Consider the following 13,394-nt stretch of genomic DNA (forward strand, 5'->3'; position numbering starts at 1 on the left):
CAATACGGACAAACGAAAGACAATTTGAGACGTGTTACACGGATGCTACATGGATGCATGCCACAATTATTGATTGGACAAAAAAAGGAACGAAAAAAAGTGCGGATGCATTCAGAAAATTATTTCTTTGCATCTTGTTCGAAGGAAAAAAAAGAGAAAATAAAGATCGAGAGAGAAAAAAGAAAGAGAGAGAAAAAGAGAGAGAGAGAGTGTCAAATGTGCTTGACAGTTTGTCGAAAAACAAACATATTGACTCGATTGGAAATCGCGAGTATCTACTACTTTCTAAGTGCATCGTTCGGTTTTAGTTGGCAAAAACGTTCGCAAAAAAATGGAAAGAGAAAAAAGAAAAAAAAAAATATGGACAAATGAATAATCGATCACTCCTCTCCTGCAGAAATGAAATCAAACAAAATTTTATGGCCCACTCCTATGCGGGTTATTTACGTACTGAGATCATTTACGTGAATCCGATCGATCCTTACGCACGATGCGCAGGAGAGTTCCGTTCTTTAAAAAAGAAAAAAGTCTTGCAACTTTGTCGTCACGCAAACTGATCAAGCAAAACTGAAAAATATGTTGCGACGAAAATGCGACGAGAACGTCTGCACAGGAAAATAGAAAAAGAGATCACGGGGAGGGATAAGCGAAATATTATTATAGAGTCTAAGTACATTTTTCGTCGTCGACGAAAAATTGTTTCGTAAACGTTATAACGATATTCTCCATAATATATACGTAGTATATCGTTGTACGATGTTTACGAGTGATAAAGAAGTGGTACGTTACCGTCTCGGAACCGGCAGCAGTGACCAATTCCTGCAAAGCTCGCACCGAGAGAGCCTGCTCTATTACGAATACGCATTGCGACAGGTCGGGTGGTATGTTCTGCAATTGCAAGCAAAAACATGCAACTTTTTCACTTTCCCGCCGCTTTATTTCGAAAGTAGTACGGGAAAGAATTGGGCGGCCGTTCACACGTTAAATACTTTACCTTATCCGCGATATTCTCGAGGAAACAGTGTCGATTACCAAATCCCTCGGCTGCCAGGCAAACTCTTTCACCGGTTGCCGTGCAGGACAGACATACCATATCCTCCTACGAATTTCAATTCCATATTCCATTCAATTTCTGTCTCGTTGTTCTTCGTCCAACTTAAAAATTACGATAAGAATTTATGGTAAGAAATGCAAACGTTGATCTATCTTTCGTATTTTCGTGAACAACCGTGCTATTTATTGCCTTTTCATTTTTTTTTTTAAATTATTTTTTAAATTTCGATCGCGGAGTTGAAAAAAAGAAAACGATTCATCGACGCGTCGGAGAAATACGAGGAGAGCAACGTCGACCTTTGCGAAACTTTGAAATATGATGTGAGCCAAACAGCAGATGTTACACACTGTGCCAAAACCAATTTGGACCGTCTCAAGAATGTGCGCCACTAGTTTTCCACGAGCGTATACCGGGAAACGCTTTCGAAGCGTCAGGGGAACGCTGTGTTTTTACCCAGACACAGACCTTAAAGCGCCGCTTAAACGAGTGGCATCCCGGGGTTGTTCATGAGTCACTCTTGTTCGATCGTCACGCAATTCCTAGCATACGTGTAAAACGCGATTTTTGAAATCAAGTATTCTCGCCGATTCTCGAAACGTTTCGCGTCGACTCGATTTTAAATTTGGACTCGATCTTTGCGCCCATGCGTCCGGGATTAAAACAGACGATTACAATGTAGCCAAATAATTTTAAAACGATCGCACAACGACAAATTTAGAATCTCGAACGGACGTGAATTTCCATTCGAATTATTAACTTGGAATCAACGGGTCGATCGAATGGAATGTGTTATAACTCGGATCGGGGATATAATTGCGATCGACGAGAAACGATATATAACGACGTAACAAGATTATTTCGCGTATTGGCTCGCAAAATTCCGTGACATTTCTCAATTTACAATTTGAACCAAATTTATGGATTGGTTGTCGAGACTAATGACGGTTCCGCTCCATTACTTTACAGGCAAATATTTTTCACGCGGATAAATGGCGCACGCATGCGAAACACGCGTAACACGAACATCGTTGGAGAGGAAAAAAAAAAAAAAGAAAAAAAGAACGAGTTCGAATTAACATAATGTGTTACTGGGTTATATGGAAAAGCACGCGAGTCTCATTTGACACGGTTTATAATTTTTGCCAATTCACCTTGGTATTCGAACTTGGTAAAAGGAATCGAGAGAAATTTCGTTAATAATAAAAATGTTGGCGATCTCGATCGAATAATCCATAAATTTGGATCGCGTTTTCGTCGATCACCGATTGCTATTCCGGCGTGGCGTCCGTCCGAATGATCGTAGAAGGCGAATAACGGTTTCGAATAAATCAATTATTTCCCTCGCCCGCGGAATTAAACCGCGATCGAAGGCTGCAACGTGTTGCAACCTCGGGTCAAGGGTGTGTCTGTGTTTTTCAACGTCCGACAATCCAGCGCGATTTCGTTCGAGCGGATACTAAATATAAATCACATTGACTTTTGGATATAAATCGGCAAGTTATATTTCCATTCCGCGATCTTTTTCCACATTTAACGATATTACACTACTTGGCTTAAGAAATATATACAATAATATAACTGCTGCATTTACCATGGAATTCGAGGAAAGAGAGAAACGAAATTGGGAATTGGAAGAAAATTTCCTGATTACGTGCTACGTCAATTTATTTCTCTTAATCAAACGGTATAGGATTAAAACAACGATTTTAATTATCGATCGAGTCACTTACAGACTGAAATTGCCGTGGAAATGTCAACAATAATGTTCTTTCCATTCTTGGAACATATGCGACCAGCGAGTGAAACCGAGCCTGTGTTGTTAACGCACGGTCGGTTGCTTTTCGACGTGAAATCTTTAATGAAGAGCTGTATTGATTACACGGAACAATGCAGCATCGATTGCTAAAATTAACCGTCGCCACGCTCTTAAAGAAGAAAGGGAGAGAGAGAGAGTCTGCTAGGAGTGGCTCGGCTCGATTTTAAACGACCAATGATTTATTATTACTTTTTAATCACCGGCGTCTCTTTTCGTGGCAATTCAATCGTCGTTGCAAATGGCAACACGCGAAGCGAGCATTGGACGAGCCGCGAAAGTGTGCGCGATAATTTCGAGTGGCGCCCCACGATGCCAACGCTTGTTCGCTTAATTAATGATCATTACGACGCAGCGAACCGTGTGCACCTCGCCACATTTTTCCACCAGACGTCTCGAACGTACTTGTACCACTGTTTTCGAACCTTGTACGAAAATAATGTACGCGCGAAATTATCATCTTTGATTGCTCGAATTATCAATTTTTTTTCTAAATCACAATTGATGTAAAAAAGAAAAAGAAAAAGAAAAGCGATATAGATTTCGACATTTTCGTTCGATTTTGAACTTTCACAATCAATTTCCGAGATTGAGAAAAGGGAAAGTCGAAGAGGAACGAAATTACGCTTCCTATTTCCGCTCGTTCCCGGAGCGGGGAGAAAATTGATTTACTCTCGTTCACTTCGTGCCAAGGCCGCCAATAATTTCGAGCAGATTATTCGAGCGTTTCTTTCATCTCTGAAATGGTTGATGAACGAACGAACGAACGTGTATCGCATTGCGATTTCGATTCGACCGGATTAAAAACCGGAACGAAGCGAAGGCTGTTCGAGATGAACGAGATAAATGAATCATGCGAGAAGTCGCTGTCCTCGATCGATGGTCGATCAGCGTAACGATACCATCGATACAATTCTCGCGCACGATGCGACGCGAACATAGTCGACAAATAGTTCAAATGTTTTCAACCGTTTGGATATGTTAAGTTTGGCTACATATATCAAATTTTCAAGTAAAAATTCAATAACCAAAGACACATCAGTACGACATGAATCGACCCCTCGGCTATGAAAATCCCAACGACGACAGGTGAGCACGATCCGTCCTAATAGGCTAGAAATCGAACGTTGGAATACGAACCGCTTATCCTCCGTATCGACACGATCATTTCCATTCGTTAAAAACCTGGTTCGACACTCGTTCCGGTCACTGGATCGTCCCTGTTCAAATTTCACCGTGCATTCTACGCGCGACAGAGCTTGCCTCGCGATTTCACAAATCAACGAATCGAGCGTTTCGCGGTCGTGGTCCAACTTAACCCAAATGAAGGGAGAGGTGGAGAGTGCGCTCATCCTCGAATTTGATCTGTATTCGGCCGACGGCTAAATTTTCATTTCAACGAATTAAAAGAGCAGCGAACGTATCAAAGTGTATTATCCTGTATTAAGGGTTAGGAAAACGCAAAGTTTGAATCGACCGGATTAGCCTTCCCGTTTGAGCAGGTGCATATTCGGTTATGTTACCCAGTCACGAACGCCACTTAACAGCCTAAATACTTAACTATTTGGAGATACGCGATACGGTGTAATTAAATTAACGAGTAATTCTCATCCGTTCTCTCCTTCGTGATTCTCGTTCGATCGAACGCGTCTCGCCATCGTCCACGATCGAAAGGAAACGGGACAAAGAAACTTAATTACCGCCGTAATTATTGAGAGGATCTCTCAGGTTTGAGGTATTCCCTGCCCTCTAATCATTTCCTCGGAGACCTCGCGACTTGGACGACTACTTTCTCGGAACAACGAACTACTTGCTCGCCTCGAAACATTCCTCCCTAACGATAACTTGTAATTTTCGCCGACTGGTCAACTACTCTGGACGATACTTAAAAAATCATTCGTACGTAGGGAATCGGAGGGCGTTGTTTCGAGAAATCTGGAAAAACGTTTCGAAAGGAATGGTGGTGTTCATTTTTGAATTCGTATGGGCGATTTTTCGACAGGAACGCGATACCACAGGATGTTCGATTGGAACCGACTCCAAACGTGGACACGGCTGTGATGGAGAGAGGAAGAGGATGCCGCCCCCGCCGCCGTCGTCGCCGCCGTCGTCGCTCGAGGAAGGGCAAGTGCATTTGCAAACCGCGTAGAAGAAGGCGAAGGCTGATCCTATCCTCGAATCCTTTCATCATCTTCTACCTGGAAATGTACTTCAAGTCGCCCGGGGAGCGCGTGACGAAAGTGGCTCGCAAAGCCGGCAAGATGTGGTGCGCCCTGCCGGAGAGTTCGAAAAGGAAATACATTCAGTTGGCGGAAAAGGCGAGGCGAAGAAGAAGATAGGGATAAACGAAAAGTCTGTCTATTGGTGATACCAAAGCTCGTGATACGAACAAGAGGATGGAACGGATCCAGAGAACGAAGCTTCGACTCGAAAGCTTTTTCTCGAACGCGTTCGTGCGAAGAAAGCGATGCGTGTTCCAAGACAAGTGGCGCATTCCAATCGAAATGCTCGCGAATCTTCGCGCGACGACGCAACAACAACAACAATACCAATTCATATTTATCGTTAAAATCGAAACACAAAGAAATTCGTATCGAGAATCCATTGTTCGACACTGTTGTCCCGTGTCCTGTGTGTATCCACTCGTAAAAAAAAAAAACGCCTTTTGTACTGTATGAGACAAATATACACTTGTTTTTATATATAGGTACGTTATATTGCCAAGTTATTGCGGAAAGGAAAAGGAGGGACGAGCGAATAACGCGGGAAAGGTCTAAACATGGAGGAAAATAAAAAAAAAATCGATGAACACGCGTGTCGATGTTGTTAACATTGTGGCTGCGCTCCGTTAACAGGACCGCGTGCATCAGAAAGAGAGAGAGAGAGAAAGAGAGAGAGATGTATTTTTACCAAAGGGCGACTATTAAAGAGCGTGGAGCAGAGAGAATCAGAAGCGCGTGTGCAGCTTACGGAAGCTCAAGGCCTGTAGCCTACCCTCTCGGTCACTATGTTACCGCTTGATCCTTGCGGGTTCGAACGAGGTCAAGGTCGTCAAGCATGGCAACTTTAAGTGCTTCCACGATTCATCGAGTTCCATCACTTTCCAACCAAGGAAAATCGCGTTCTAACGCGCAAGAAATAGGGCTCCGCGTTCCGCACACGTACACACAGGTGACAACAGCAGTGTAAACAAGGTACACACAACTTTAAACCGCCACCTAAGCGGATTTGCTCGACATCGATGCTCGTTTCTCCCTATATCCGACCGTTATATATATATATATATATATCCGACCATTCTTTCAAAAACGAAAACGTTCTTTCATCCGTTGGATTCTTCAATAACATCGCGCGCTTTTCATCCCCACGTGATAGCCTCGATTGTTCGAGCTTATCTGCGCGCGGCTTTTACGCGAGAACATCGCGTGATACGTGCTACTCGTTTAATATTCAACGAACGTTCCTTCTCAACGTTAGATCAACGTTTGCGCGATATCAAAACTTTTGATCGAATAAAACAATTTTTCCTTTACAAAAAAAAAAAAAAAGAAAGAAAGAAACAGTATTCCATCAGTCATTTATACGCACGATACCAAATATCGACAATTAATATTAAGAAAATTTCCATTCCATGTAGAGCCGTAGCTCCGTTTCCGACGAATGGATGAGGAAAAAAAAGAAAAGAAAGATGGACTCACCGTGCGGAGGAAGGATACGTCATCCTGCTCGGAGCCACCCTCGCTGTCGGCCATCCCGTCGGCACGTCTTCGCGTTTAACCTGAGGTTGAGTCCGCAGTTCACCCCTTTGTCGCGTTATTTTCCTCTCCCGCACCGATACTCTCTCTCCCCTGCCCACCGTCCCCAGCCTCGATAGCGAATAGGGCGCGGATGGAAACTTGGTCACACTTGGCCACTCGGATGATCCGACATGTTTCGGCTGCACACGCTACGGCTGCCGGCGCTGAGAACCTTTCCTCTCGGCGGTGGCCGACGACGACGACGACGACGACGACGACGAACACCAGCGGCAGCGGTGTCGGCGACGTCCTAACCTCCGATGGAGCACCAACGATCACCCGCTACTGGGGAAAGGGTGGGTGGGTGGTTAGCGCGTACCTCGGCACAGATCCTCGCGCAAGCGCCCGTTTCCTTCAATCAAATTCCGCATGCTCGAAATTCCGTCGTAGCCAATCTATCCTCTGTGTGCAATGCGCGCACGTACACACACCCACACACGCGCACACACTCTCTCTCCCCGCTAGATTGTTTTTATTAATGCGAGACGAGTAATCCGCTCGCCTCGATCTCTACGCAACTCGAGTGCGCGTGAAATTTCGCGAGAATTTTCCCACATTTTATTCAGGATTTTAATCTTGTCGGGGAGGAAGAGGAGAAGGATCGTGGAGATTTTCGTGGAGAAATTGGATCATCGAAAGAATTTTTGGAGTTCGTTAGAAACGTGTCGAAAAGATTCGATGTTTATGTCTAGAATCGTAAGAATGGATTATGTAGCCAAGGAATCGTTGAAGAAGAAATATCGCGACTTGGAGCATCGATTATCGGGAATTAGGGGGAGAAACTTTTCGTCTCGAGAGAAACAAGTTAGTTTAACGAGGAGGGGAATCCTGTTTGCATCCTCGAGGAAAGTAATTATCGTGACCTAGAATATTTCTACTCTTGCCGCATTTCAGAATACATCGTTAATATCATTTAGCGAGGATACTGCACGGAGGATCGATTGTTTTTTTTTCTTTTTTTTATTCTTTTCGCAACGAATCGGTCCCGGATAATTAATCGTCGCAACAATGCGTATCGATACTATTATTGTTAACGATATTATCGGCTTTCTTATTTACGTAATTGCCGTGACCGATGCGTAAACGTGCGTCAATTAAAACTCGGAAAGCCTCCAGAACGGAAGATACGGTATATTTAGATGCGGTAGATTGAACGGTATGACGGGTTTAAAAGTTTAAAAATAGTTTAGACCAAGTGGCCATCCCCCTTGTCTTACTTCCGCGGTGGTGTGGCGATCTTAAGGCATCGTAATCCAAATTGCTTTCCGTAATTTCCTTGCGACTGCGCCTCCAATTTGTTGGACGAGGTTTCTGAAACCCGTATTTCCGATTATAAGATATATTTCCGCGAATCCGCCAAAATCTAATTTACTCGTGGATAAATCCAATTTGCGAGCAACTTTTTCGATCAAACGCGATCTTTCCCGTCTCGATCGATGAAGATCCGAGAAGAAATATCTCGATCGATCGAAGAATAACAACGCGGCGTTCGACGACATCGACGCGGAGGAGAATCGGAGAATCGGACCTATTTTTCATTCTCGAGTCTATTTCCAGCGAGCGGGCAGAAATAGATGCATTTACAACTCGGCGGATCGAGCGAACATCTCCACGCTTGTTGCCGCGAAACTCGAATTAGAATATATGGTAACGAGCGTTGATCGAAGGTTAAGGATATCGCCAACAATTTTCGGAGGGAGGGGGAGAATCGCGATTTTGGGGAAGGTTTCAAAGTGACGATCGAGAAACGGAGCGGCGACACGGATACGTCGATAAATCACGAAACTGTTTAACTGGCAACGGATCAAACGAAAATATTGTTCCCGTGCTAAATATTTCCTCAGCCGATATTCTCGCCACCCGACCGAGCTAAGAGAAAATACACCGGGGATGAAACCACGGCGATGTTACTACCATTCGTCTCGGTGTTTCGCAATTTTTCGGAAATTCGTTGCCAAAGAATATATCGATTCATAAGGAGGATCCAAGGAACAACCAGCGTTTTTCGTTTCACGTTTCGTACGTATATATATATATATATATATATATACATTTCTGAATATGCTTGATCTCGGATCGATCTCGATCAATCGGTAAACACTATGACATAAATGTAATTAAAGCAGACACAAACATTCGAGAAAGCTCCCTGGTATCGCGGTACACACTCACACGACTATTCGACATCGAGGTCGATTAGTATCTCGAGTGTCCGCAATGCAACCCGCGCCGCGAACCGCACGCATTTTATCATACATTTTTTCTTTTTTTTTTCAATCACTTCACTGTGTGAAACGCCACACGAGAGAACGATATATATATATATATATACGGATCAGAAGAAGTTCGATTTCGAAATTTTCACGTGGAAGGGAACGATGCGATTGCTTTACTTCCACTACGCGAAGAAGCACTCACTTTGATTCGGGGTCGATTTCCGGATCGACCAGGCGAGGGGGATGGTTCGATCGATCGATCGAGGATGGCTGGATCCTTGGTCGGGACCCACCACGACGAAATTCGTGTCGAGGCTCGAGCGATTCTGGCGGGCCGCGCCGAGCGGAGTGAAGCGAGCTCTCTTCGGCTATTTTCAGCCTCGAGCCGAGCCCGCGTACGCCTCTTCTCACGCGATCGCCACGTTCCAAACGCACTTCCCACGGAGTGTCTTCGTTTCGTTAATTCATCATGGGGTATCGTATGGGGAGAGGAATATGGAATAATAAGCGGCATCGTTGGAAGCGGAACGATGCGGGGATTAATCACGGAGCTTATTATTATTACTTTACGTTTTTTTTTAGAATTTTAGATTTACTTACTGGGATCTTTATAATTCTATATTTCTCGAAATAACGCGATACTGTGCACTATGTGTAATATTGTTGCAAGAGAATGTTATTTATTTACCATTGTTGCATATTTATACATATTTATGAGCCGATTTTACGTAATTTCGTAATTTATTTCGCCCGTTTGCCAAATTTACCGGTATCGCGGAAGATATTTCGATTCGAAGTGGTCGAGCAAAGCGTCTTCTGATAAAACTACCCCTTATCCCACCGACGGAGAGTAAACGGGGACGTATCGATAAACCTGGACAGTTCTCGGCTGTTGGTATCCTCTGCGCGTGTCTTCCAACGCGACCGCAGCGAATAAAGTAGAATGGAATCGGTCGATCAGATCATTTCGAACGCGTACGTGGCGCTAGATGGCGAACGCCTTTAATGCCTCTGAATTGTTTGAAACGAGAATCAAAAAAATATCCTTAAAATTATTTTTAACGAAAGATCGATCATCTTTCGATTAACTCGTCGCAAAATAACCGATATAATAAATCCGGTAATGTATCCGTTAATTTACGTCCAATGCACGTTTACACGCTCGAGACTGGCACCAGACTCGCGATAAATCTTCTACTTCTGTTTGTTTCGCGCTACCTGAGCTACTGGTTGATTGACTTGCTTTTGATCGATGGTCATCCCAGATTTATCGCTCGTCAAAAGGGGAGGAGGAGGGACTTGTTAAAATTCTCTCCACGTGATAAATTCTTCCTGAACGGGAGTGTGTGAATCCTCCTCCCTCCAGGAAGGGGGAAAAATAAAAGAAGAATAGATGCGAATGGAGCGAATATCGAACACGGAGCGGCGTAAAAATTTTGCGGAATTCGTGGCGAACTCTATTGCGTCAGAAGAACGCGTGTCGTTTCTTATCGTTCCTCCCCCTTGTACACGCACGCGAAATAGACCTCGTCGAGAGAGATAATCAAACCCTTTTTCATTTCTATTCTCTTCTCCATGTTACGAAATAAAATCGGAAGTGGGAGTCTTTCTTGAGATTAAACGGGAGGCCGAAATAGAGGGCAGCGGAGTCGAAGAAAGCGAGGGAGGCGCTCCAGACTCAAAATGCCAGTATCCGACCGTAAAATATCGTTGACAAATGGCCTTGTCCAAGATCCTCCTCGTCCTTCTCGCGATTCTTCTCCGGGCGGGACGTGGCCAATAAGCCGCGCGTCAAACGCGAGGAATTATTGACTTTATCTGTCCCTATCCTTCCACGACTTCTTCCCTTTACATCGACGTAGCAAATACGTGGCGGTGGCTTTTTTTATCGAATATGGCAAACTTACCCGGACGATAAATCGTCTTAACCCGACCCGCGCGATCCCTTTATTGCCGAGGCCCCCTTCGAAACGAGGCAAGATTTCGAGGTCGGCCTCGCGCTCTCTTTCGTGCCCCCCTCGCGCAAATAAATTTGCACCGGCCGACCCTGTGCGCGCGCGTTGGAATCTGCCGTGGGGAGGAGGAGAGGGCGTAATTTATTTTCGCCCGTCCGCACCGAAGGCAATTGCATCATTTATATACGGGGACCGCAAACGGGTGAAAATTTCAAATTAAAATCCTTACATCGGACGCTGGAAATTCTTCGTTGCGTCGTTCCACGTGTACGACGTGGAATTTTTCACAGGGAGCAAGGTATCCGTGTTCTTTTTTTTGTTTTTCATCGATTGCGTACGACGATTATTCGTTAACGATGGGGATCACTCGTCCCCTTTTTCGATCGATTACACGTGAAGGAAATTCGATTACGCGTAGGAAATTATTCGTCAAGCAATCATTAAAACCCTTGCTTTGAACGAAGATTTTACGTTATTCTACGTGTTTCGTGCAATTTTTCACCGCGTCCTTTTCCATCGATTAAACGTAATAGCGCGTAGGAAATCAGCGAGCGCTAAAAGGTGGAAATTTCGAGTTGAAACTCTTATTTGGGACGATGAAAATTTTCCTTGCGTCGTTCGACGACGTGTATCGTGGAATTTTTCACCGGGATGGAAAAAAAACCCATCGCCGTGTCCTTCTTCGAACGATTACACATGATAGCGCGTAGGAAATTATTCGTCAATGATGGAGCGCGACTGTTGAGGGGTGGAAATTTCAAGTTGAAACCCTTACTTTAAATAGTGAAAATTTTCGTTAGTAGTATCCGTTACTATATCTCCTTCTTCATCAATTACACGCGATAGCGCGTAGGAAATTATTAGCGACCGCTAAGAGATGGAAATTTCAAGTTAAAATCGTTACTTTGAAAATTTTACGTTATTCGACGTGCACCGTGGAATTTTTCACCGCGACGAGAAGGAAATATCCGGTCTTGTTCTTTTTTTTCTTTTTTTTTTTATCGATTACACGTGAGAGCGCGTAGGAAATTATTCGTTAAGCAATGATGGGGAAAGGAGCGCGGCCTCCATCGAGTACACCCTCATTATCGATGTATTAAAACTCTTAATGCCTCGGTCGAACTTGTTCAAACGATGTTATATATCGAACAGTGGTTAAATACCGTTTCAAACTTTCTCTTATAAGTATTTTCAAGCGTCGGAGAAATACGGTTCTCACTGGTGTATTTATTAATTGTATTTCCGAAGCAAAGCAAGGATATATTCGATTCGATAAAATGGAAACGAACGAACGAACGAGAGAAATTGCATAAATTGCATCCGGTGGTTTGGCATGATGCACTGTATCTGGAAAATTCGAGTTTTTTTTTTTTATATATATATATTCCCAACCTTTTCCCGGAATTAACATTCTACGAGCGCGTAAAGTATTTACCTGTTGTGAAAGTTAACATTTTAGTCCATTTGTTTGTAAATTATTAACGATTTAACCGTCGAATCTACGGTTATATCGGGCGAAAGGGGAAACACGGGAAAAATAAAAAAAAAAAAAAAAAAAAAGAAACAAAATGTACAAATATCGCCACTATGTGTACTCCGTCAATATTTAATTTACTGACAAACCGTTATTATTTTCGAACGAATTAAAACGAGATTGGAATTGTTTATTAAACAATTCGATATATACCGGTTACACATATATATACGCAACATCGTTACATTTGCGGTTTAGGTTTAAAGTATCGTTCGATTAAATCAAACAACGATTATTTGTCGGTAACGACACGCCTACGCGCGAAATAATTGACATTTTGACATTTTGAAAATCAATCGGAGTTTGCATCGTAAAGGAGAGAAAAAGGAAAAGAAGAAGAAAAATCGAAATGGAATAAATGGGATCGAGGAAGGGAAACTAGCGAAAGTGATTTACAGAGAAACATCATCCTGCGGAGACACGCATCGAGTCAAATCCATTCCACCGAAAGGCCAAACCAAAGTATTTTTCGGATAACGATAAAAGTTACCTGCACACCCGTTTCCACATTGCATCGATGGTTTACCGAGCCAGGCCACGAGACATCCTCCTCGTCGACCTTAATTTTCGACACCCGGGAAACTGTTGCGAGTTGGCAGAAACGAGACGACCGCCGAATCCGCAACCGTGGTTTCAACCCCCCGACACCGGCGTCGGATCGATCGGAATTCTTTTTCCTTTTTTTTTTCTTTCCCCACTCTGCTCCATTCGAAAATAAACGAGACCAGATATATATATATATATATATAATCCGTATACTCTTTATACGTCGATCGATTGCTGCTCTTCGAACCTCTTGCTGTATATTTAATATCGTTGCATGCAATTTCTCTGGATCGACGGCCTCGATCGTTCCATCCGAGCGATCGATTCCCGAAAAGTTATTCGCGCGCGACAGAATTATATTTGAAAGAGACTCGAGTTGTTGATCGTGTAAAAGGGTAACTTTCTATAAGGGTGAAAAAAATTTCTTGGGGTACGAGCGTAGTTTCGTAGTTTTGGGATCAAATTTGTCCAATCCGCGA

The 13,394-nt window shown here is 43.5% G+C and overlaps 1 protein-coding gene and 1 long non-coding RNA gene across 2 annotated transcripts in view; one reads left to right on the forward strand and one right to left on the reverse strand.

The window, feature by feature from the left end:
* Positions 1-9,673, reverse strand: part of LOC108002766 (ryanodine receptor) — a 34,264-nt gene extending 24,591 nt beyond the window's left edge. The window contains 4 exon segments of the mRNA XM_062071314.1: positions 790-888; positions 995-1,099; positions 6,566-7,016; positions 9,083-9,673. Coding sequence (XP_061927298.1) covers positions 790-888; positions 995-1,099; positions 6,566-6,619 — 258 coding nt within the window. The 5' untranslated portion in view covers positions 6,620-7,016; positions 9,083-9,673.
* LOC108002768 (uncharacterized) lies at positions 2,496-6,427 on the forward strand. Its single transcript, XR_009828848.1, has 2 exons — positions 2,496-3,956; positions 4,870-6,427. It is a non-coding gene; the product is annotated as an uncharacterized LOC108002768 (long non-coding RNA).
* Positions 9,674-13,394: the final 3,721 nt, after the last annotated feature.

Source organism: Apis cerana, linkage group LG2, assembly GCF_029169275.1.
Source record: "Apis cerana isolate GH-2021 linkage group LG2, AcerK_1.0, whole genome shotgun sequence".
NCBI classification, from domain to species: Eukaryota; Metazoa; Arthropoda; class Insecta; order Hymenoptera; family Apidae; genus Apis; species Apis cerana.